This window comes from Nuphar pumila, chromosome 7 (assembly GCF_984573655.1).
Source record: "Nuphar pumila chromosome 7, dmNupPumi1.hap1.1, whole genome shotgun sequence".
Lineage (NCBI taxonomy): Eukaryota > Viridiplantae > Streptophyta > Magnoliopsida > Nymphaeales > Nymphaeaceae > Nuphar > Nuphar pumila.
Window position 1 is genome coordinate 29,466,634 of NC_143255.1, and position 27,417 is coordinate 29,494,050.

Consider the following 27,417-nt stretch of genomic DNA (forward strand, 5'->3'; position numbering starts at 1 on the left):
ATTATATATTAAGTGTAATATATATATAGGAAAAATACATATTTCATGTATAAATAACACATTTTTTTTACATGAGAGCTCATGTTCAGCTCATCTCGTTCAGGGAGAAGCTGCGAGCACGAGCTCAGTCCACTAGTAAACAAACCAAACCCGAACATGCCCTCTTGAGTTTACCAGTCCTATAACCAATGATCTAAGTAGGGGTGGGCATAATAGGGCCTGGTGGCCCGCGGCCCAGGCCGTGGGCCAGGGTTTTCTCAACAGGCTGGCCCGTTGCCCACCCCTAGATCTAAGACACTTAAAACAACATAAATCCATGGTTATGAAACCCTACATGGAACCAAATTGTTTTCTGAATGGAAGTCAGAAATACAAGGGAATGAAAATTCCAGACGGCTTCTGTCAGACCCATAACCTGCACATAACTGTGATCTTCCTACTTTAAAACACCAACATCAAGAGGTGAGAGAAAAATACTTTTGCAATGATCTTACAACGCCAACTTGTTAGGGCATGCTGTCAGTCAGATTGACAATCCTAAAGTCTCTCAAAGTGACGATGAAAAACAAAGCGCTTTTTTCTTTTCGAGTTCTTCCTCATATTCCATGTTCATGTGTCCTAAGATGAATTAACTTCATGTAATTGAATTCCCCTACACATCCGTCTTCAGTCTTCACCTTTTATTGTTCATTAAAAACTGAAAACAAAATTTACCTCCAAATTTCCTAGTAAAGAATACAATGCTAAAAAGGGGGCTTCTAAAAAGGAGAACAAAAGATGGAAAAGCCGCAAAAGAGAGCCTGGTGTAACTTCATATATCAGTCAAGAGCAGAGATGATACAATCATAAGATAAGTGAGGAAGAAAAACAGAGCAATCCGAATAAAAAACCTAGGATTCTCTCGCATTCCTGGGGATGTTACTGCCCTGCATGTGATACATAATTGAAGATTTCAGCAAAAAAAAAAACGAGAGAGAGATATTCTCATGCAAGCTCTAGCGGCAAGATGTAGCACAAGTTCGTCCCACATTAACATTCAGGTAACATTAGGTTAAGCAAGCCACACAAGCAAGATCATGGGAAGATTCATCATTTTAATATAAATCAGAATAGAAGATGACATATTTTTCACAATGACAGACATAAACATGGCAATGACTCAGATCATTAAAAAATTACAAAAGCCGCACAATTATCACATTTTCATTGTAAAAAAAATATATTGCCCATAAGATTTGATAGGCCTTTTTGTATTAAAAATAAGGTGCATCTTTCCATAATTCACATTCGGTGTATTTCAACCAAAACATCAACAGAATTGGAAAATTTCAATAAGATTTTTAAATAGGGTTTTACTAAGGTCCTGTTGTCCTTATTTAACAATCATTAAAGAAAAAAGGCCTTGTGGATGATAATGAATATGTGGGATCAAACAGATGAGAGGAAGAAGGGGAGGAAGGAAACATTTATGGGCCATTTTTTATATTATCACTTTCATTGTGATGGGTGAAAGCAATAGATAACAGATTTAAAACCTTTTTTTTCTCTGATGGGTAATATTTACTAGAACAGTTATACATATCATCCTACTGAACTAAATAGATAGTTAATGCTTTATTTACAACTTTACATTGTGAGACTTGTCAACTATTGTTGATATTTTGTCTATTTTATGAACGTGATTTGGTAGTTCTTATTGCCTTATCTTTATCAATTATAGTTATCACTCATTAAATAACCATTTTGTTTCCATTTATCTCATTAGTATCGTCATTTATATTTTTTTTTAACAGTCAAAATAGAAAATGTTAATTATTCAGACTCAAATTTTGCATATCTTATAATACAATACAGTACTATGCAATGAATTTGTTAGCTACACCTTGCACTGGGCATGCAAGAAACAAATTTCTAACACGATAATGCATATAATTTACTTGCCTTGCAATTCTTTGAGAAAGGCGGTAGAAGGGCAAGCTCTGGATGAAGACAATTCCTGGTCCAGTAAGAACAGCAGTCACATGGCTTTCTCCCTATTTGATTAACAAGAACACATACCAAAGTTGCAATGGGGAAAAACAGTGTCAGAAAAAGTGAACTCATGCAAGTATTGCCTTAACTATTGAAAAATAAAAGGACAGTGAAGCATCACCAACTGGGATGCAACAGGACAATGAAAAAAGGGCTAAACAGTCAAGGCATTCACTTGACAAAACAGCGGACTTCCAAAAGTAAAGTGGCAAAAATCTTACCCCAAAGACCACCCGTCTGGACGGGCCCATTTGTTTTACATTCAGATCAATACTACTTGTCATGGCCACAATGCTAGCTGCATCTATGACCAACACTTCTCCTGCTTCAAGATTCTTTTGTACAACTACCAGAAGGCAATGTTCAAACAATATCAAGTTAGAAACACATTAAAAAAATAGAAATAAATATGACCCTTCCACTTTAATCAGCTGTTACATTGCCATTGAAGATATGAATAAGCGAGTTACATAGGTTGCAGATTTTTATCCATCTCACGACAAACCTCCTGCATTTACTAGAGTTTGATCTCCTATATTTACTAGAGTTTGACACCTCACCAGATTAACAATTCTCTTTTCAATGAACCTCAATTTTTCTTTTCTTTTTAATAGATTGAAAGAAAATAAAACTACTTGTGAGTTATTCAGCCCATGTCCAGCACACCAGTTTTTGAGTTGGCTCCACCGTCATTTTTAACAACTGTTAAAATATATGTATACATGTATGTATATATCTATGTATACATACATATATTCATATATAGTTATTAGTCTTGTAATATTTAAATGCCCTACAGGGGCATTTTAGTCATTTCCCTTGTAATAAAACTGTTTATTAAAACAGTTATTTTTTTCCTTTTATTCATTTTTAGTTTTTTTTTTTTTGTGATTAGTACAGCCATTGAGGGCTCTATGGTCTTTTCGTTGGGACTCCCAATGGTCAGAAATATGACCGTTGGGAGCTCCCAACGATTCTATTGGGAGCTCCCAATGGTCTCTCTTCTCTCCTTTTTCATGTATAAATTGGGGTGTAATCCCCCTCATTCTTTATGCTTTTACTAAAGCACTTCCTCAATAAAATCATATATTTTTACTCTTGTGTTTTCCCTTTGTTGGCTATTTGTGTTGTTCCATAGTGGACTTGTACTTGTGCACATTGTGAGTGCGATCTTGTTAACCCCTAGTGGCATTGGCTTGTGCTTGTGCACTTTTTGTGATTGCAATCTTGTAACATGGTATCAAAGCCATCGAGTTATTGAGAAAGTGCATCTTCAAAGTTACCGTGTATTCGTAGTGATTCAAAGTGAGGAAAAGATTCTTCAAACATGCTCTTGCACATTTTTTCCTCTTCCTTTTTCTCTTACTATCCCTCTCTTTAAGAATGAAGAATGAACAAAAAATTGATCTCTCTTTCAAGCTAAATGACATAAATTACATCATGTAGGCATCCGCTATGAAGAACAATTTCAAAGGAAAAAAAAACTTTTGGGGTATGTCATGGGCACCATCCCGGAACCACAACTCAAGCTCACCAAAAATGAAGGAGATCAAGAGAAAGCCTTAGAAGGTGATGCAAGTATGAAAGTCATTCAAAAACATCAAACTAAGGTACAAGATTGAGAAAGTAACCATACCAAAATCCTTGCATAATTTATGAATAATGTTGAGCTCAAGATATGTGACAACGTTGACAAATTTCGTAGAGCTAATGAGGCTTGGCTCTTTTTAAAGGGTATGTATGCCTAAAAAGACCTTGCAAGATAATTTTTCTTCCAAGACAAGATTTGAATAATCAAACAAGGTGAAATGAGCGTTTGTGATTATTTTAGCTCTTTAGGCTCACTATGGGACGAATTATCTCTTATTGAAACCAAGTGGGTTGTTAGTGAACATGTGGAGCTAAGAAGAGAACAAATGAAAAAATAGCATTTTTTCTAATTTTTATATGGGCTTAGGCCCGAGTTTGAGCAAGATTTCTCTCCTCCATAAAACTAAAGCTCTTTTGTTGGAAGATGTGGTTGCCGAAGTTTGCCAAGAAGAAACTCGTCTTTGTATTGTTAAAGGGAGAGGTGAAGGATTGGCCATCTCTAAACCCGGCAATCATGCTAAATCTTATACACCTCCACACTTTGGGAGGCAAAATAACCATATAAGAAAGTCATTTGTCACTATTGTTATGAACCGGCATACATAAGGCCAAATTGTTTTAAACTTAATGATACTTCCAAAAACAAAGTAGCTTTTGTTGATGAAACTACACCAAAGAAAGAAGAATTCATTAGAAGAAGATGAGACACTTTTTCACTTACCCAACTATCGGAGGCACTCCAATACTACTTAAATCTCCATCAACTTTGAGGGTCGCGATAGCATCTTCATCTCCTCTAGGTCTGTGTTCTTGGATCCTTGACTCGAAAGTTTCTTTTCATATGACACCACATGAAAATAGTTTATCTAATGTTTGCACTAATTCAAAAAGTTCTTATATTTCCACTGTCGATGGAACATCCTTACAAATTAAAAGTATTGGAACCTTAGATTTTTCTCAAAACTTTTGTCACAAAAATTAGAGTTGTTCTAAAATTAGATTTAAATTTTTTTTCGATTTCTCAAATATTCGATCATGGATGTAAAATCTCCTTCTCATCTAAGGGTTGCTTTGTGCAGGATCTCTGTTCCGAGAAGAGGATTGGGCAAGGTCATAAGAAAGGAAAACTCTACTTCATGGAATCTTTAAATCTCCTTTCAAAATCATATTGTAACTATGTACAACAGTACAAGAAAAATACATTAAAACTTGGCATAAGAGACTTGGATATCCAAGCTATTCAAAAAAGTAATTTTTTCTTTTTGGGAAGCATTTTTGGAATGAGAAATAATTAATTTGCAAGGATTGTATTTTTGAAAAAATAAAAGCTATTTGATTTCTAAATAGAACATTTGTCTCTAAAAGACCTTTTGAATTAGTGCATTCCAATGTTTGGGGCCCTCCTTGGTCATATCAAAAGGAGGATATTCATATTATGTTATATTTATTGATGATTTCACTAGATATGTTTGGATTTACTTCCTTAATCTCAAATCTGATATATTTTCTTGTTTTAAAGAATTTCATATGATTATTAAAAATCAATTTCAAAGCAATATTTTCATCCTTAGATCTTACTCAGGTGGTGAATCCCTATGAAATGAATTTCAAAATTATTTAAAACAAAACATGATTTGTCATAAAAAATCTTGTCCAAGAACTCCTCAACAAAACGGACTAGCCGAAAGAAAACATAGACATATTATGAAAACTGCTAGGACCTTATTCCTAAAAATGTTCCAAAGAGTTTTTGGGTCGAGGCCGTTTTAACATCAACTTGATAAATAGAATAGCCTCGTCATCTCTTCAAAATATTTCTCCATATGAAAACTATTTGAAAAAACTCCTGATTATAAACGTTTAAGATATTTTTATTGCAAATATTTTGTTATTTGCATAAGAGAGATAAATTATCTCCAAAAGCCATTGAATACGCCTTCATGGGTTATGGAGAAAATCAAAAAAGCTTTAGATGTTTTGACTTTAAGAATAACAACTATATTTCTAAGGATGTGACTTTTTTAGAAAATAAAAATGAACTTGAGATAACTAAGGAAAAAGAGGAAGTAGATTATAACTTCTTATTTGATTTCTTACCACAAGAAGAATTAACCTCTTGTGATGTTTCTTCGAATGATGATTCCTAGAGTAATAAAGGTGATAATGATAGGCATTCTAATGTTGAAAATACCGAATCAAGTAATGATAATATTATTGATAAACCAATACAAGTGTATACCCGACGTGAGCAAAGAAACCCTCCAAGTGCCTTAGAAAAATATACACATGAATCCTCTATAGAAGAAACCTCACTTAGAAGACCCAATTGTGTCTCTATTCCACCTAGTAGGTTTATATCATATGATACTTTGACACTAAATTATAGAGCATGCTTAACAGCATTACATTCTTACTATGAACCACCACACTATAATGATGCTAAAAATATTTCGCGTTGGGTTGAAGCAATGAATGTAGAATTAGGTGCTCTTAAAAGGGTTAATACTTGGGAAGTAACTTCATTACCCTTAGGAAAGAAAGCTATAGGATGTAGATGGGTTTTTAAGGTTAAAACCAAGAGTGATGAAACCCTAGAAAGATATAAAGTCAGATTAGTCGCAAAAGGATATTCTCAAAAATATAGGATTTACTATAAGGAAACTTTTTCCCTATTAGCTAGAATGACGAGTGTTAGGACCCTCATAGCAGTGGTTTCAATTCAAAAATGACACATATATCAACTTGATATTAAAAAAGTTTTTCTTAAGGGGGAATTAAGTAAGGAAGTTTAAATGAACCCTCCACCGGGAGTTACTATTGAAAATGGTAAAATTCTTAAACTGAAAAAGGCCCTGTATATAATCTTAAACAGACTCTAAATGCCTGGTATGATAGATTTAGTAGTGTCATATCTTCTTTGGGTTTTCATTCCTATTATACTGACACTTTTCTTTTTATTAAAAGTACAGGTATCAAAGTAGTCATACTTCTACTTTACGTAGATGATATGATAATCACTGAGAGTGACAAACAGGGAGTTAGTGATATTAAAAATATTTTAAAATAATTGATATGTATAATTTGGGTTATTTGAGATATTTTCTTGGCATTGTAGTTGCATACTCTTTCAGAGGGTACATTTTGTCTCAAATGAAGCTTATTGCTAACATTTTTGTCAAGTCTGAAATTTCAAATGACGAAAAAGTAGAAACCCCAGAAATGATCAATGTTAAGGTAAGGCCTGGAGATGGGACTCTCCTTGAAGATCCTACACCCTATTGTCAATTGATCGGGGCATTAACTTACTTATCCATCACTAGACCAGATATAGCTCATGCAATTTATTCTGTTAGTCAGTTCCAGCATGCTTCGACCACTATGCATATGAGTATTGTGTTAATAATTATCAGATACCCCACGAATAACATCACTATAGGGCTTTTTTTATCCTCTTCACTGAATTTATTTGCTTATATTGATGTAGATTGGGGAGGAAATCCCAATGATGGAATCTCAATTACAGGTTTTGGTGGATTTTTAAAAGTTTATCCAAGTTCGTAGAGATGCAAGAAGCAACAAAAGGTATCATTGTCCTCAATCAAAGCTGAATATCAGGCAATGGCTACAACAACAATGAAACTTATATGGTTGTAAAGTCTTCTCAAAGATATTTGAATAATCATCTCTTCTTCTTCGAAGCTATGTTGTAATAACAAAAGTGCAACCTACGTTACAAGCAATCACACCTTCCATGAGCGTACCAAACACATTGAGATGGATTGTCATTATATCAGAGATGAATATTTAAGAGAAACTATTACATTGTCGTATGTCACATCAGAATACCAACTTGCGGATTTCTTCACCAAAGCTCTTCCTACACCTCATTTTATTTTCCTCCTTAACAAACTTTTGGTTATTTCATCGTAAGTTTGAGTGGGGTATTAAAATATATGTATACATGTATGTATATACCTATATATACATACATATATTCATATATATAGTTATTAGTCTTGTAATAGTTAAATGCCCTATAGGGGCATTTTAGTCATTTCCCTTGTAATAAACTTGTTTATTAAAACAGTTATTTTTCCTTTTATTTATTTTTAGTTTTCTATTTTTTTAATTAATGCAGCCATTAGGGGCTCTATGGTCTTTTTTACCATAGAGTCGTTGGGACTCCCAATGGTCTGAAATATGACTATTGGGAGCTCCCTAGCCCCTAGTGGCATTGGCTTATGCTTGTGCAGTTTTGTGACTGCAATCTTGTTTGCCCTTAGTGGCATCATTTTCATCACTTCTGCTATTTCATTACATAAACTTGGGTACATTGAAAAGGTGTTCTAGACATGAAGCAAGATAGACTGGCTTACATAACACTAAACCATGCCATCGAGGCATTATGCACAGCCTAAGGTTCCTTCCAGAGGTCTACATAACACAGAAAACCACTGGAATATGTCTCAATGACAGTCAAACCATTGAAATCTGCCTAAAATAAGTGTTAATCTATGTCACACGGACTCGGCTAGAGAGGCGCCGCACCCGAGTCGACACGCCCCGACAAGGGTGCGGACACGGGTGCGGCTTCGGACACGGCCCGGACTCGGTCAACGAGTCGAGGCCGAGTCCGTCCTTGTTTTGGACTCGGTCAACGTTGATTGAGTCCAAAAATGTCAATTTTTGGGCCAAAAAAAATAGTTTATATATATATATATATATATATATAACCAGACTGTGCAATGCAGTTGCACATTCACAGACTGTGCAACTGCAACTGCACAGTTACAGACTGTGCACAGTCACAGACTGCATTGCACAGAGTCAAAGACTGTGCAACTGTTAACGTATACAGCAAGAAATTACTGAGAACGATATTTGTGGCAATGGTTTTCATAGCAACAAAACATGATAATGAGGAAAAGAAGAACAATACAGCAAGAAACAAACAATTACAAAGTCAGAAACTAGATCGCTCATGGCCAGTACGTTCTCATTAGTATATGTAAGCCATTAGTGCCCTGCTCTCTATACAATTTTTTGTTTTAAAGGCCTATGCTGCTTGCTATAGCCGACTAACTAGCACTGAAATATAAGCATCCTGAAAGCAAAATGAAAGAGCTAAACTAAAAGTTCTATTGGCGATAGAATGATATTTGGTACTCACTTGGAATGTTATCAACATCAAGACGCATGATCTTAGCCGTGTCCCCTAATGGGCTATAGCCGACTTATTATTGTTATATATATAGCCGAGTCCCCGTGTCCAAAATTTTTGAAATTGCGCCACACCCGTGTCGCACCCGCACCCATGTGACATAGGTGTTAATAGATTTCAAAATCCACAAACTTAAATCGCTGACCATGGTTCCAGAATCTTGAAGCCATATTCTTTTTAGTACAACAAACAACCCTCATACTGAAGCACTAAAAGAGGTCAATAATGGTCACAACCACATTCGATCTCATATAAGCTGCCCCAAGATAGAATTCCATCAACGTGCACAGACAAATGTATAGACAACCAAAAAGAACAGAAAAAAACTTGTGAAAGCATATTCAAAGAGACAGGCTTCAATATACAAAAATACAAATGTTGCAGAATAATTGATCAACCCCCCACCCAAAAAAAACAAGAACCGAACAGGCAGGTAGGCATAGGATCTTATTCTATGCTATACTGAAGATAGCAGAGATTGAACAATAAAATCATAAGCATAGTACTGCTCTCCCCATGAAAAACAAAAGACAGTTCCGCAAAGAGCAGCAACATGGTGACCCAGATCAAATGCAAAGCCTCCACTACTTTATGATGCCAGTGTACAACATTCAGGGCACTCCCAAAACTGATACAAACTTTATTACATTGCACAAGGCAACAGTCAGCTGCCCAGACTTGATCTTCCAAAATTACAGTTGTGTCAAAAAAATCATCACTTATTGGCAAAAGTATATTATAGACAAAAACATGAACAATGGGAAACAGTTCAATACAATTTTTTTAAGGAAATCAAGACAATTGACTTTGTCAACATGCTTTAGATTCTAATGGAAGATAGATCATGATTACCAAGGTATATGAGCTAGAGAAAAGAAAGTATACCAGATCCACCACCAATTATGAAAGCAAGCCCCTGACCTACCAGCTTCTGTCTCAAAATACCCTATGACAGCACCACAGGTAGACTTAATTTTTTAAGACATGTTTTTCATCTACATAAAGAAAACCATGATAGCCAACTCATAACAAGTATTTGATGCTCAATTGTAAAACACTCAAAGTCACATAGATAGCAAGAATTCCAGATATAAATGACCTCACCTCCGCGCCAGCCACAATAGGACGGGCCCTTTGATCAACTGTATTAGTCACAGTGACATCATTAACAGAGCAAAGAAACACATCTGGCTACAACAACCATAGTCATAACAGTAAGAAAGTGGATGTAAAACACATAATTAGGGCATGCAATCACGTGAAACCAGAAAATTTTCTGTATGAAGTCACTTTTAAACAACTATTAACGAAATAACTCTACCTGACATAAAATTTCTCCTCCAAATGTAGCCAAATCAATCTGCAAAGGAATTAATGTATGAAAAAGAAATAAAAAATGAATTCCATTATATAAACTTCCATTTCATCATATATGTAATTTAAATAAGCTTATATCATAAATTTTCAGCTATACACTAAAGTTGAAAAGAAAAAAGTATTTCAATACAAACCGGCAGTATACGTGCCAGTGATGGTGCTGCGATACCAACAAATCCATCACCTGGTCCTGTATTGTTCAGGATGATGCTAGTCATGTTCTTGCCAAAGAGCAATTGCCATATGCCCCCTTCATTTTCAGGTAGGTAAACATTTTCCATTTGAATGGATCCAGACATATAACACATAGAACCTGACATTTTCACAAAATCAACAAAAAATAAGGTAACAAAAAACATATATGCAGCAAACTAAAGAATGAGAGAGACAAAAGCTTCATAGTGAAGTCAAAAATTAACTGAATTTTTTTAAACTCGACATCCTGATACCAAGTTGCACTTACAGCTACATGGCAATGGTTGCTTTTCCAAAATGGTCTTGGACTGGTTTTGTAACCATCATTGACAACAATGTGAATGTTGGAATATAAATAATCGGCCTTAACTTTCTGATCTTCACAATGATTTTGGAGCTAGCATCCTCCATAGTCTTTTACAAAATTCACTGATTTTTTGTAAATCAACATCAAGATACCAAATTGCACTTATAGCTGCATGGAAATGGTTGATTTTCCAAGATGGTCTTGAGGTGTGGTTTCATTGACACAATCAATGATGGAATATAAATAATCTGCCTTGTTCTGATCTTCACAATAATTACGGAGCTAGAACCTTCTACAATCTTTTTCAAATAATCTGCCTTTTCTTTCACAATGATCACTGAATCTGGCACACTCTACAGCCATATGCATGCACATGCTTGCACTGCGACTATTAGATGGCTAGCATCCATTTTATGATTCAAAAAATTGGGACATGGGCGTAATCTGAATTGGATCCAGCTACATATAGGGTGCACAAGTGGGCTAGCATCATCCTGTCATTTCCGTCCATCCCTCTTAAAAATTAAGCACGACAAAGTTTCCCTCTCTAGTGTAAAGGCTAGGATCCTGAATGAAGGCCTTTTTCTCTTGAATTAGAAAATTCTTATTTAATATTGATAGAAGAGAAAAAGGTCAAGCAAAAGAGTGATGAGTGATCAGCCATAACAGAATAAGAAATGAAAGCAAACAGTTACAAGTGAGTTTTCATTCTTAAAGGAGACATCAAACTTGTATAAGGTGTAATGAAACCAACAAAATTTCGAAAGAGTGCCACAAAGTGTTAAAATATAGCTTGTGTATGGATCTGGATCCAAATCCATACGCATGGTATGTTAATGAAACACATGCTGTATATTTCTCATTAATGGCATCCTTGTAATATCTCTGATATTACAAGGATAGTTGTATATCTGCTTTATATATATAAAGGTTAGGGCTTGGAGGTCGAGCTATTGAGTGCCGCCCCAGCCCCTCTCTCTCTCTCCCTGTTTCCTGTAGAAGTTGTACCAGATATCAAATCTGATATGGTATCAGAGCTTCTTCACGCACAGGAAGGAGACGTTCGCTAAGGGGGAGCGACAAGGAAACATGTACGTCTTCAAGGAGATTCCTTCAGTGTCTTCGTCTTCAGTCTCGGTCCTCAAGTTGAAGTCATCCAAGCATTCTTCAGTGTCTTCGCCTTCAGAGTCTTTGTTTTTTCCTTCATTGGAAGTTTTTAATTCATCTCATTGTAATAAGTCAGATATTTGGCATAGTCGTTTGGGACATTGTAGTCGAGGTTTCGTTGAAAATCTTGTATCTGATGGTCTCCTTCCAGAGTCTAGTTTATGTTCATTTTCTGATAATAATAATAAATGTTCTTCATGCGAACTCTGCAAAAGTCATGTTCTTCCTTTTCATATTATAAATAAAAGAGCTTCAAAGCCATTTGAGATTATTTGTTCTGATGTTTGGGGACCCGCACATATTCCTTCTCTTTCTGGCAGTCGTTACTATGTTATCTTTATTGATTCATATTCCAGTTATACTTGGATATATTTCTTAAAACACAAGCATGAAGTTTTTCAAATATTTCGGGAATTCCATTCGATGGTCAAAACAAAGTTTGCTTATGATATTGTGCATTTACAATGTGATGGTGGAGGAGAGTATTCATCGAACGAGTTTATTGCCTTTCTTCGGGATAAAGGAATAAGTCGACAGGTTTCTTGCCCTCATACTCCTCAATAAAATGGGGTTGCAGAGAGGAAACACAGGCATATTGTCGAGAGCGCGATGAGCATGTTACATGATAGCAATGTGCCCGTTAGTCTCTGGACAGAAGTTTTTCACACATTTGTTCATATCATAAATCGTCTTCCTATGGTACCTTTGGATCGGAAATCTCCCTATTATACTTTATTCGGGCAACATCCCTCTTACGATGAGTTGCGTGTTTTTGGTTGTGTATGTTATGTACATGTTGATTCATCTCTGCGAAATAAGTTTCAGGACAAGGCTGTCAAGTGCAGATTTGTTGGGTATGCAGATGAATACAAAGGTTATTGATGCTATGATCCTACTACAAAACGTATTAGGACCTCCAGAAATGTTGTTTTTGACGAACGAAATTTTCAGGTCAATGACTCTGCAGCGTTGCCATCTCGAGAATTAGAAGTATATGATCCATGGATGAGCGCAAATCTTTTTGCTAATACAGGAGAAACATGTCAGACAAATTGTCCTTCCTTCGGCTTGAGTAGGGAGTTGAATGACTCACAAATGCATGTTGAATTATCTCCAGTTGAGTCTCCAGTTGAGCCACCCCCAGTAGAACGCTTCTCTGGGCAGATATACACTAGACGGGACAAAAATACAGAGCTGAAGAATGTGGAAAGCATCGCCAATGATCCGGCTTAAAGGTCGTCATGCATTAAGCATCCTATTCAACGATGGGTGAGTTATGAGACATTCTCCCTTGATTTCCAGTTGTTTATGTCTCAGCTCACAAAACAGGATGAACCCACTTGTTTTAATCAAGCTCTTCAATTCCGTCATTGGACTGAAGCTATGAATGAAGAAATGGAAACTCTTCATGAATGCCAGACTTGGGAAATAGTCCCTCGGCCATAATGAAAGAATGTAGTTGGTTCAAAATGGGTTTATAAAACAAAGTATAAGCCTGAAGGAAGCATTGACAGATATAAGGCACGACTTGTTGTCCGAGGATTCACACAACAATATGGTGAAGACTACGATGAAACTTTTAGTCCGGTAGTCAAAATGGGTACTATTTGTGTCATCATATCCCTAGCAGTCGATCGAGGTTGGAGCCTTAGCCAGATGGATGTTAAAAATGCATTTTTGCATGGAACTTTAAAGGAAGAAGTGTATATGGAGCAACCTCCTGGTTATGCCGAGAAGGATCCTACTGCCTGGGTGTGCAAACTAAGGAAATCTCTGTATGGGTTGAAACAGGCGTCCCGTTCCTGGTTTGAAAGTTTCTCTATGCAAATTCAGAGTTATGGTTTTAGAAGATGCCCTCTGGATCACTCACTCTTTATTTACCAAAAGGCAGACATTGTTATACTTCTTCTTATATATGTTGATGACATTGTGATCACTGGGAGTTCAGATAATCATGTGCAAGACGTGAAGCAGTTTTTAATGAAAACTTTCAAGATGAAAGATTTAGGGAGTTGAGGTACTTTCTTGGTGTGGAAGTTGACAGACAACAAGACACATTGACACTCATGCAACAAAAATACACTCTTGACCTTCTGGAAAGAGCCGGGATGACGAATTGCAAACCAGTCAGTAGTCCTAGTGTATTACATCAAAGGCTGAGCTCTGAAGATGGTCATCTTTGTGTCAACCCTACAATGTATAGAAGTCTCGTGGGAATGTTACAGTACTTGACCTTTACCAGACCTGATATAGTTTATGCTGTCAATCAGGTATCCCAGTTTATGCATGCTCCAACGGAGGGTCATATGGAAGTTGTGAAGCGCATTCTACGCTATTTGAAAGGAACTATAGGAGACGGACTTGTTTATCGCAAGAACGATAATCTGCATAGAGGACATGAACTCATCACTTATACAGACGCAAATTGGGCAGGGGATCCAGATGAGAGAGGATTTGTCACTGTATATTGTGTATATATTGGACACAATTTAGTGTCCTGGAGCAGCAAAAAACAAAAGGCAGTGGCACGATCGAGTACAGAGGATGAATACAGATCGATGGCTGCAGGCACGGCAGAAGCCACATGGATTAGACACTTATTGAGTGATCTTGGGGAGACAATTATTCTATCTTTTCTTCTATGTGACAATCAAAGCGCAATAAACATTGCATGTAATACTATCCAGCATAGCAGAACGAAGCACATTGAGATTGATCAACATTTCATACGGCAGAAAGTCGAGATGAAGGAGATAGAACTACGTCATGTTCGAACAGAAGATCAAGTGGCAGACTTGTTTACCAAGGGGTTAACAGGACGTCAATTTTGGCTATTGAAGAGCAAGTTGTACATAATCCAAAATCACGTACAACTTGAGGGAGGGTATTAAAATATAGCTTGCGTATGGATCTGGATCCAGATCCATACGCATGGTATGTTAATGAAACACATGTTGTATATTTCTCATTAATGGCATCCTTGTAATATCTCTGATATTACAAGGATAGTTGTATATCTGCTTTATATATATAAAGGTTAGGGCTTGGAGGTCGAGCTATTGAGTGCCGCCCCAGCCATTGTCTCTCTCTCTCTCTCTCTCTCTCTCTCTCTCTCTCTCTCTCTCTCTCTCTCTGTTTCCTGTAGAAGTTGTACAGGATACAATGAGATACCAATACAATAGTGGTCACTTATGGACCAAAAGAATTCACACGATCAAAATACACACCAACAATTCACAAAGTAAAAATAATAGATCTTTCATTAACAAATGCTTAGAAAAGCATTAAGTAAACACAGTAGGGAGATCCCTATTTATAAGCACAAGGGGCAAAGGGGGCAGCCCAATGACTAGTTACATTCTTCATAAAAAAACAAAAAGAAAAATAAAATAAGAAAATTACAAACACAGCCCCTAGTGGGCTGACCCCTATTACAAAAGGAAATCACCAAAATACCCCTAATGGGTATTTCGGTCTACATACAAACATATATATATATCGGGGTACACAATCTTTACACCCCCTCAAACTCACGGTGCAACAACCGAGAGTTTGCCAAGGAGGAAGTGAAATCTGGGTTACGGGAGCGCTTTAGTGAAGAAGTCCGCGAGTTGATACTCAGATGGTACATATGGCAACGTGATGGTCTTCTTCAGAAATTTCTCACGTACATTAGCAATCAATTTCAATGTGTTTGGTCCTTTTATAGAATGTATGATTGTTGGCTATGTATATTGTGTTCTTGTTATCACAACACAGTTTTGAGGGTTATGTAAATGTGAACTTTCAAGAGTTTTCTAACAGTTATCTCAACCACACTAATTTGGAAGTGGTTGTTGCCATGACATGATACTCTACTTCTGTGGAAGAAAGGAACACCTACAAAAACACAATAACTGATGGTTGAGCGTTTATCATTCACATCTCCCCCTAATCAAAATCAGAATATGCAATAACTTCTAACGGAAAAGAAGATTAAAGAAATAAACCATAATTTATAGAGTTTTTAATATATCTAATAATCCTCATTATATCACTCATATGTATTGTAGTAGAAGCGTGTTAAAATTGGCTAACAAAATGAATGGCATAAGAAATATAAGGACGAGTAATACAGATATAAGATAGAGCTTCAATCACTTGTCTATATGGAGTTGGGGTTGGGTCTTTCAGAGATTCTCCATCATCTTTCTTCATCTTTTCATTAATGACCTCTTAAGAATCAACTCCTTTATCATCAGGGAGCCCAGATCGCTCTATTATCTCGTCAACATTTTAGTTTGAGACAAAAAATAATCATGAGTTGAATATGCAACTTCAATACCTAAAAAACAACATAAGAAACCAAGATCCGTCATATCAAAGTTGGATTTGAAAACATATTTGATATGGCTAACTCCTTGCTTATCATCTCATGTGATAATCATGGCATCTACATAGAGCAACAAGATAATGATACCTGCATTAGAAGACTTAACAAACAATGCAGTGTCAATCCTAATTGAATCATCATGGTGCCAAATCGATCATACCAAGCCTTAGGAGCTTGCTTTAGACCATACAAGGCTTTTCTCAAATGAAGAACTTTTTTATGTGTCAATCCTAAATCTGGCAATGATTTTATATAAACTTCCTCATTTAGGTTACCATCTATGTCACAGGGACTCGGCATAGAGGTTGTTGCACCCGCGTCGACGCGACGCGGGTGCGGGTGCCACACCCGATGCGGTAAATGTGACCCTGTGTGCGGTCAACCCGCACCCAGGGTTATTTTTGTCCAAAATAGTTACCCTACAAATTTTAATTATTTAAAGTTTTGTCCCATATACAAAGCTTTGAAAGTTTGAAACGTTGTGCATTAAATGTTTTGAGCCACGTATATTCTTTTATTGTTTTTAAAAAGTTGTCATAAAAGTTGAGTCATTACATTCTTTTAGACTTTTTATAGAGCTTTGTCATAAATACATTAATAAAAAAAGTGAAAACTGCATTGAAATTAATTTCTATATTAAATAGGGAGAGCCGAGTAGGTCAGATTCTGTATTAAATATATTTTTGTATTAAATGGGGACAACCGAGTAGGTCAAACTTTCGTATTAAATGCATTAATAAAAAAAGTGAAAACTGCATTGGAATAGACTTTTGTATTAAATATATATAAATCCAAATCATATTAAGCAATACCCGATTAAAATTTTGATTAGGCAATACTTCTAAATTTTTTATTGTTTCTGGTGAAAAACATATTTTTTTATTGAGGGCTTGTTTTATGGATAAGTTTTACATATACATATATTAAATTATTAAAAATCTTATATATATATATATATTAAAATATATATATACCCTCTGGCACCCCTCCACCTAAGTTTTTCTAAAGTGCTGCATCGCCACACCCGAACCCATACCCGTACCTGCACCCGCACCTATGTGACATAGGTTACCATTTTAAAATGCATTTTTAACATCAATCTGAAAAATAGGTCATTTTTTAATTAAAGTTATAGAGATAAGGGTTCTAATAGTAGTCATACGAGCAACGGGATTGAAGGTTTTTTCATAGTCTATATCATACTCTTGAATATATCCTTTAGCTACAAGTCTAGTTTTATATCTCTCTAAGGTTTCATCACTTTTGGTTTTAACTTTGTAAACCCACCTACATCATATGGCTTTCTTTTCCTTGGGTAAGGTTTGAATTTTTCAAGTTTTTGCCTTTTTTAGATCTTCTAATTCATTGTGCATGGCTTTAATCCATTCTAGATAATTTTTAGCCTTGATATATAAAGAGGGTTCTATATAGAAGTGAATGGTTATAAGACAAGCTCTATAGTTAGGTTCAAATGATTCATAGGATACGAACCTACTAGGTGCTTTAGACAATCTTGTAGATCTCCTAACAATAGGTTGATCTATGTCTTAACTTTGGGAATACCCCTCTAGTGCACATGAGGGGTGATCTTGAGCTCGTCGAGAATAGATTTGCACTTTATTGTTAGATTCAAATATATCAATATTGGTACCATGTGCTTCATGAGCGTCATCATAGTCACTCATGCACATCTAGAACATCATTAACAATATCATAATCATGCCCATCCAGATCATTAACATTCATTTTAGCTAAATCTTTTTTCAAAATTCATTTTTCTTTTCAAGAAAGCCCACGTTTCTTGAAACATAAAGTTTGTGATTTTCAATATCATAACACCTATATCCTTTTTGGTTTTCGGCATAGCCTAAGAAAACACAAGCAATGAATTTAGCGAAAAGTATATTATTTTTGTTAAAAATGACAACATTTACAACCAAAGATTCTTATTCTTTTATAATTCGAAGGTATTTTGAACAATTTTTCAATAGGAGAAATGTTTTCAAGAATGGTTGATGGCATTCTATTAATTAAATAGATCGTCGTAAGAGCGGCTTTAGCTAAAAACCTTTTTGAAACATTTTTTTATATAAGAAGAGTTCTAGTAGTTTGAATGATGTGCCGATGTTTTCTTTCAGTCAACCCATTTTGTTGCAGTATACATGGATATGATCTTTGGCGAACTTGTAAAGAAACAAGAATCCTTCAATCACACTCAATATGCTCACCAAAGACTCAAAAGAACACGCACAACAAGTGTCTACAAAAGGACACACTCAATACCAAACCCACACAAGGGGTATTCAGAAGAGGGCTAAAAATAAATATTATTTTACTCATCACCATGCAAGAAGCATACATTTAAAGAAGAGATGACCCCTATTTATATACAAGAGATGAGAGAGACAAAAGAGGACTCAAATAGAGTCGTTGGAGCTAGTCCAACAGCTCTATTTGTAGTCGTTGGACTAGCTCCAACAGCTCCAAACTAGTCAACTTCTAGTTGACTAGTTAGACTTTCTAGTTCAAGGTGAACTAGATACAAAACTAAGAAATAAAAAATAAAATAAAAGAACAAATATATATATATATATATTATACACATGTACATATGTACATTTTAACACTCCCCTTCAAACTTATGGTATAATGACTGAAAGTTTGTCTAAAAAAAAGTGATATTTGGGAGCAGCGAGAGGTTTGATGAAGAAATCTGCTAAATGATATTTCGATGTTACATAAGGCAGATCTATATTCCCACGAAGATACTCCTCTTGAACATAGTGACAATCCATTTCAATATGTTTAGTCCGTTTATGAAAAGTGTGATTACTAGCAATGTAGATCGCACTCTTGTTGTCACAATACATGTGTGAGGCATCAGTTATTTGAACTCTCATATCAACTAATAACCTTCTGAGCCAGACCACCTTCATTATTGTAGTTATCATTGCTCGATATTAAGCTTTTGTTGATGAAAGTTAAACCTTTTGTTGCTTCTTGCATCGCCACAATTAGAGATTCACCTAAAAACATTAAAAAAAATTGTGGTTGAGTGCCAGTTATTGGGATCACCTCCCCAATTAGCAACAATGTAAGCAATTAAATCTAATAAAGATGAAGGAGACAGAAAAAATCTTCGAGATAATAAATTTTTAATATATCTAATAATACACAAAACTGCTCTCATATGAACAGAAGTGGGAGTGCTGAAATTAATTAGTTGTGTGTACAACATGTGTTATATCAGGTCTAGTAATTGAGAGATAAGAGAGTGCTCCAATGAGTTGTATTTAAAGAGTAGGATATTCATAAGGTTCGCAATCATCAATTCGCATTTTGGTATTGGCAACCTCAGAAATATCAACTTTCTTATCATCGATGATTATGGACCTGGAAACAATATCAAAAGCAAAATTAGACTGAGATAATAAGTAACCTCCAGGAGAGTAAGCAACTTCAATTCCTAAAAAATATTTTAAAAATCCTAAATCAGTCATTCCAAAATGTTCTTTGAAAAGTTTTTTAATATTTTCAACTCTCTGTTTATCTCCTCCAGTGATGATCATGTCATCCACATAGAGAAGTAAGATAATAATACCTGCATCAGAAATCTTAATAAATAAGGCAGTGTCAGTCAAACAAGATTTAAATCCAATATCAATCATAACACGACTAAACCAAGCTTTTAGTGCTTGCTTAAGACCATAAAGAGCATTTTTTAGACGAAGATGATCATGTCATCCAAGCTTTTGGTGCTTACTTAAGACCATAAAGAGTTTTTTTAGACGAAGAGCTTTACCCTTAGAAACATTTATACCAGGAGGTGCCTCTATATAGACTTTTTCAACTAAGTTTTCATTAAGAAAAACATTTTTGACATTCATTTGAAATATTGGTCACTTTTTAACCGAAGCTAAGGCTACTAGAGTCCTAACAGTGGTCATTCTGGCAATTGATGCAAAAGTTTCTTTGTAATCTATGCCATATTCTTGATAATAGCCTTTGGCAACCAATCTGGCTTTATATCTCTCAAGAGTTTCATCACTCTTGATTTGGATCTTATATACTCACCTACATCGTATAGGTTTATTCCCTTGTGAGACATCTTGAATGATCCAAGTATTAGCTTTTTTTAAAGCTTCGAGCTCTATTCTCATGGCTTCTATCCACTCAAAATGTTCGTTGGCTTGAGCATAGGTTGAAGGTTCTACATATGAGTGAAATAATGCAATGAATGCTTCGTATTTTTTTGAAAAACAATCATAGGATACGAATTTCGTAGGTGGTTTAGAGATCCTAAATGACCTGGTTTGAACTTCAGATTGTCTAGCATATTTTTCTAGTGCACATGGGTGATTAGGATCCTTACTCTTGGAATATTGCAAATAGTTTTGGTTCCTATCGGAATGTTATTCGTTAGTTATAGGACCATTATCAAGATTACATTCATCCATTATATCAATGTCATCATCAAGATCATGTTCATGAACATATTTTCCATAATTTGGAATCAAATCAAATAAAAACAAATACTCAACTACTCCCTTAGCCTTTTTAAAGTCAAAAAAAAATTACCTTTGGGATCAAAGCACCGATAGCCTTTTTGGTTATCTGCATAACCGAAAAATGCACGAGGAATAGCCCGAGAGAAAAGTTTATCAATTCTATTAGTAAAAACAAAACATTTGCATCCAAAAACTCTTAATCTATAGTAATCAGGAGCTAATTTAAAAAGTTTTTCAATAGGTGTTATATTTTGTAGATAAGATGACATTCTATTAATGAGATATGTGGCAATTAGGGTTGCTTAAGCCCAAAAATCCTTTGGTACTTGACTTGCTATCAACAAAGTTCTAGTTGTTTTTATGATGTGTTTGTGTTTTCGTTCGGCCAAACCATTTTGTTGTGTTGTGTGAAAATAAGACTTTTGATGTGTGATGCCATGTAAATTCAAATAATCTTTAAATTCTTTTGATAAGTATTTTTTCCTTAAATCAGTGCAAAAGATAGATATGTCATTTTTAAACTTATTTTTGATTAAGTTGTGAAATATTTAAAAAAAGAGAAAAGACTTTAGGCTTATGCTTAAAGAAGTAGATCCAAGTATGCCTAGTGAAATCATCAAAAAAAATTGCATAGTATGTATATTCACCCTTTGATATAACTGGTGTTGGCCCCTAGACATTCGAATGTATTAACTCAAGCGATCTAGAGGAAATAAAGGTTCTTTCATGAAATGGTTATCTCTTTAGTTTTCCAACGATATAATCTTTACATTTAAAATTTCTAGAGTTACAAAAAAAATCAGATTTGAAAAATATTGAATTTTGGATACATTAGGATGACCAAGTCGTTTGTGCCATAAATCCAAGACAATTTTCTAAACATTGAAACAAAAGGTATCCTTAGATATTTCTAAAAAATCCATGTGTCTCCTTTATGGCCTTCCCCAATCAGCTTCCTTGACTAGTGATCCTGCATCCAATAACCATCAAAGAGGAGACATTACATCTATAGTAAGATATTTGAAAAACTGGAGAATTTTACAATATACCCTACTTTGGGAATAATACAACAAACAACAACAACAACTACGCCTTCATCCCAAAACAATTGGGGTCAGCGATATGAACCAAAAAAGAAATTCATTTTGGGTCTTCCACATGAATCCTTTTCCTCCAATCATTTCTATCCAACACCATGTCCTTGGTGAGGTTCAAAGCATTCATATCCTTTCCTATCATCTCCATCCAAGTCTTCCTAGGCCTACCCCGACCTCTTTTAACTAATATATTTTCCCATTTCTCCAACCTTCTAACTGGAGCATCATTAGGCCTTCGCCGAATATGTCCAAACCATATTTTCGAGTAATAAATCTTTTAAAATTTTGTAAAGTATTTTCGAAATTTTCAATTCATTTTATTTCAAGGATGTACATCGGTTGTGAAAACATTTGATACGCTTGAGTTGATAAAACATTTTGATTGGGGGTCATATGAAACGAAGCACTAGAGGCAAGAAGCCAAGGACTCAAGGAGTTTTAATGGGATCGGAGAAAGAAGAAACTGTGAATCCAATCGATGCTCTATTTGAAGAAGATACTCATTTAAGAAGAGGTTGAAGAATCTTCATAATTTGTGACATAGACACGGGTGCATCATGAGATTTGTTCAAATCACTCGCTTCTTGAGACGAACCAACCGAAGCCACCTTCTTTTCTTCTCGGCTCATGACAATCATAACAAATAATATTTTTCTTGTCATACTCATTGTCTTGTTTCCAATAAGGTTTGTTATCAACCTCATTTCCTTATTTCCAATGAGGTGGCTTGTAAGGAAGCATGTAGTTTTCTGGTCTAAAGACGGATAAAACAGAGTCGTCTTCATTTTTCAAAGGATGGTCTCTCAGCCTATTATCTTTCATACTCAATTCTTCAATAGTATCAACAATAGAAGTAAATTTCCCTCTATAAAGAAGTGCGGATTTGGTGCTTCATGGGTATGATGGTGACTTCTCATTGTCATCCATTCTAACAAAAGGAGAGAAAGAGATTAAGAGAGAGAATAGGCAAGAAAAAAAAAGAGAACTAGCATGAGCACACCATCATAATCACCCGAGCCAACAAGCCACACTTGCACAATTCCACGAACACTTGATTCACCAAGATCTTTCTTTCTTCCTTGGGCAAGAAAATGAGGCAACAAGCAATCTTCAAGAGTCGAGTAACAAAAGCTCTTATTACCATGTAAAGAAACAAGAATCTTTCAATCGCACTCAATATGCCATATAATAGGAGAGAACCATAAGATGGCTAATAGAGAACTTACTTTTTTAATCATAGAGCCCCAATAATAACATCATTATCATCAGTTAAACTACACAACCAAGCACTCAATTAATCTTCCACATTGGGAGATATCATTGTCTTAGAAGGTTTTTAAGTGTTACATGTTCCCCCCTTCCTCCCTTCTCCCCCCAATCTAGAAATAAGAGACCTCTGTCACAAAATGATACAGATCTCAATGTACTCTGAAATGTGTCCCATGGACCAAGAATACAATGTAGTAACAATAGAAATACCCATAGAACACAAGACTTAAAAATAAACAATTTCATTAAGGATGAAATTCATATAATACAAAAAAATTATATATAAAATTACAAAGAATCATTACTACAATACACTCAAATCACACACATAATCCTAAAATTACCCATCACTCTCTCAACCACTACAGATGCACACACACACATACTTGTAGAGTAGAGAGGTGAGAAGAGAGAGAAGGGGAGAACCCTTCTAGCCATTGGAGAGGTTCCAATGGATAGAAATCTAGCCATTGGAACCTCTCCAATGGCTATACAAGTCAATCTAGGTTGACTCAATATATATATATATACTTATAAATACATACATATATATATTATATTAATATATGAGTATATATACATATATATATATACAAAAGAATACATTCATCTTAACAACCCCAGCATCTTTATTTGCAAGAAGATGGAAGAAATAAGAGACCCCTGTTTAAGCAGAACTCCTGCAGTCCTTCCAATAATATTAAGCTTACAATCATCCTGCATTATCTTAAAAAACTATCAGAAAGCCATCAAGACATCATGCTTTATGATTTTCCAACTTCCAGAACAGCTTTAAGTCTCCATTAAAAGGGACATCAAGCAGATTATTTTGGTTGATTAACATCATTTTAAAGGGAGGATTTAGAAAACTGCAAGTCTCTCTTGGCATCTTTGCTAAAATGAGTTTCAAAGTATGAATACACTACTTCAGCAGGTTCTCTTCCTCAAACCATTGATTCTCAATTCTAAAAGTTGGAATGATAAGCTGTGCATCTAGAAAAGGCTATGGGATGAAAATAGTGGACGCTCTGATTGTCCTCTCGCTAGTTTATTGTTGCACGATATCCCCGTTTTATCTTCTTTATTATCCTTGTGAATGTTATTATTTAGGATCCGCCTAAATGCAGCATCTTGGCCCTGCTCCGAATATTTTTTTTTCATGGGCACCAAAAATATCAAAATAGATAACCACATGATTTGCTAGGAGTATCTTTCAAATAAATCCACTTAGGCATCTCCATGCCTCTCTTTCAGAAAGTGCTTTCTTAAAAAGGCAAAGCAATAACCAGATATCATCCTTTCGTGAGCAAAGTCAAGATGAGTTATATAAGAAATTGACAATTTTTCATTATCACGAGCATTTCCTTCTTCTCACTGTACATGATTAAAATATATCCAGAGAGGTTTGTGATAAATTTCCAAATCCCTGCTACAACTCCAGAAGAAAAATATGGCTGTTACTCAGAGAATGTGCTGACCTACAGACAGAAAAACTATCAACTTTTGTGAGAGATCACAACTACTAGCTGACACTAGTGAATCCTAAAAGGCCAATCCTAAACACCTTTAATTTCTGATAACTGTTACAGTGCTAAGTTCGCAGACTGGGGCATCGAAAAGATGTTCAACAGATGTTTAAAGTGCAAGTAAATCAAAACCATCCAACATGAGGCATCATCATCATTCAAACAACTGTTATGTCAAGCAAACATGATAGATACTTACCAGGCTTTGCGACAACCTTCTCTTGTGACTTTAACATTATCTGGTGATTGAAGAAAGCCGCATCAGTAGAAGAATATCTATGAAAAACTTTACAAAAGAGTCGCATGGAAAACAATGATATTGTTATGTTTTCTATAAGCAAGTTATTTTGTACCTTCCCAAGTTTTAAAAAAACAAAGAAAGGTGTTTTTCTTTTTCACAATCACCTGTACTATTTGAGCTTCTCCACCCAAAATTTGGAAAGGTGTCACGGTTGATTGTGGACTCTGAGACACAAGTTACAGATCAACTTATATTTCATGGAAAAATGAAAAAAGAATGACAAGTTTTCAATGCACACACATCAATATTCACATGATAGAACATTTGTATGCAACTCATCATTTGTCCAGCATTACCAAGAGCGAGAAATAAAATAATGACTTTAGCATAAACTAGAAAACTTCAAAATTACTGTAACAAATTGGGACTATTTTTTTTTTACAAAAACCACTGCATTACCAAGATTGCAAGTGCTATAGTAGCCTCAAATAAGCTTCACATATAAGTACTACTACACATAAGATCATCTAATTTCATTTATAATAGCCTAGGACTGTGTTTAAAGCATAATCACAGATATCGGCGATGTTTTCAAAATATTGCAATATTATCACTGTAAATTCAGCAAACGATAATATAGGTAAAATATCATGATATTTTGAAAATATCACCACTTTGATAATATTGTGATATTATCACGAGAATATTGTGATATTAACGCGATATTATAGCCGATACCAATATTTGTGACTATGGTTCAAAGTGTCATGGAACATGCACACACACACAGGGCTCGGAAACAAGCCAAGACTCATGTTCGGCTGGTAAAGAGCATGTGCGAACTTGTAAAATAGGCTTGGCAAGCTGAATATGAACAATAGGTAGTCGGCTTGGCTCAACTCGTATAAGCTTCTTAGGCATTAAAAAAATATATTTTTGATATATTTTACATGCATTTTTTTGTAATCATATTTCTTTAAGCTCTATACCAATGTATTTTTTATGTAAACAAACCAGCTAGAACTCAGCCTGTTTAACTCGGGCTCATTATGAGGTCTGGCCACAAGAATGAGCAAAGCTTTAACACTTCAAGCTTGGCTCGTTTAGATCATTTACCAGCCCTACAAACACACATCAATCTTTTTACTTCTAATTTGAGACCGAATTCATTTGTTACAATCTCTTCATATTGAAATTCTTGAGGCAAGCACACGATAATAAAGAATAAGAAAACTCAAAATCATGTTAACTAAAAAAACCGGGGACATTTTCAAGCGCCAAAAACAAATTGAGGCCACAAACCATTCATTGCAATCAATCCACATTGAATTTAACAAACAAACTCAAACACTCGAACAATCAATTGAGAAAAACAAAACTTTTCCTAACGAATGCATTCCAGTGTCTTATGGACGTCATTGTCTTCTAATTTCGCAAAAGAGAAAAACCCATCTAAAACCCATCACCAATGCGCAAAATGCGAAAACTCTCAAGGCATGATCACCAGCAATTCGCGGAAATCTTTCAGGACCAAGAAAAACTTGAGAACAGAACCATCTATCAGAATCTCTCCACAGCGAAATTCACACGCTATGGGGCTCCAAGATCTTCGAATTCCCTGAATCAGGAGAGTTCATCTAAAACCCTTCACCAGATCGAAAAAAACAACGAAATTCCAAAGCAAGACAATCAACAATTCAGGAAACTTTCTGGGCACCAAGATCTCCAAGCTTCGAAGACGGAATCGTCGGTCCGCGCAACCAATCAAACAGAAAACACGGATCACAGAAAAGGAAACAGAGAAACAACAGACAACGAATCACCACAACGTGCAATACATCCGATATCGACAAACGATCGCCATATCCTCACTAATCAACTACAAATTCGACGTTTCTTCCTTATGGAAGCGAGATTCAGGAACCCGACAACACTAATTTCTCCGGAACACAAGAAAATATGCACACACAAAAAAAACTAAATTCCACCAAAAGAAGGGTGATCGGGGATCATTTTTAGCCAGGGGGAAAGGAGAGGAGCACCGACCTGGTAGACGTAGGGTTGGAAGGGGGAAGAGAGGAAAGGAGCGGCCATGTCAGAGAAGAACCAGTCGACGACCGTCAGGAGTTCAGATCTCGGCGGGGAGACGACGACGATCGCACCATTTCCTTCTCCCTCTGGGACGACGACGAGGCCACCGAAACGGGAGGGGGGAGATGGGGGAAACGGAGGCTGGGGATGTACCGCACCGTAAATTTACTCTTATCTCTTTCTTTGTATGTATGGAAGCCGTAGGTGTCAACGCGTCGGGTTTGGTTCGAACCCAGGTAGAACGAGACCCATACCAGATTGAGAAATGGTTAGAGGTGAGCACGGGGCCGCGCAGCCTGCGGGGGGTGTAATACCCGCAAACTTTTTTTAATTATTAAATCAATAAAAATGAATTTTATATCTCATTTATGGTGAACTTTTTATTTGAATTATAATTTAAATTTGAATGTGAATCTCAAGTTAAT

At 35.6% G+C, this 27,417-nt stretch overlaps 1 protein-coding gene across 3 annotated transcripts; it reads right to left on the minus strand.

Annotated features, from left to right (window-relative positions):
* Positions 1-778: 778 nt before the first annotated feature.
* On the minus strand, positions 779-27,142 carry LOC149831700 (uncharacterized). Of its 3 annotated transcripts, XM_090012176.1 has the most exons (10): positions 26,948-27,142; positions 25,066-25,125; positions 24,860-24,899; positions 10,354-10,532; positions 10,164-10,202; positions 9,947-10,033; positions 9,728-9,788; positions 2,253-2,377; positions 1,942-2,033; positions 779-926 (listed from the first exon to the last, which is right to left on the minus strand). In XM_090012176.1, exons 1-10 carry the CDS (start codon positions 26,993-26,995, stop codon positions 812-814), a joined length of 846 nt encoding a protein of 281 aa, XP_089868302.1. In that variant the 5' UTR covers positions 26,996-27,142; the 3' UTR covers positions 779-811. The 3 variants fall into 3 exon arrangements, with proteins under 3 accessions (XP_089868302.1, XP_089868303.1, XP_089868304.1); XM_090012177.1 differs by lacking the exon at positions 25,066-25,125; XM_090012178.1 differs by lacking the exons at positions 24,860-24,899; positions 25,066-25,125; positions 26,948-27,142 and adding an exon at positions 16,004-16,136.
* Between the last annotated feature and the right edge of the window lie 275 nt (positions 27,143-27,417).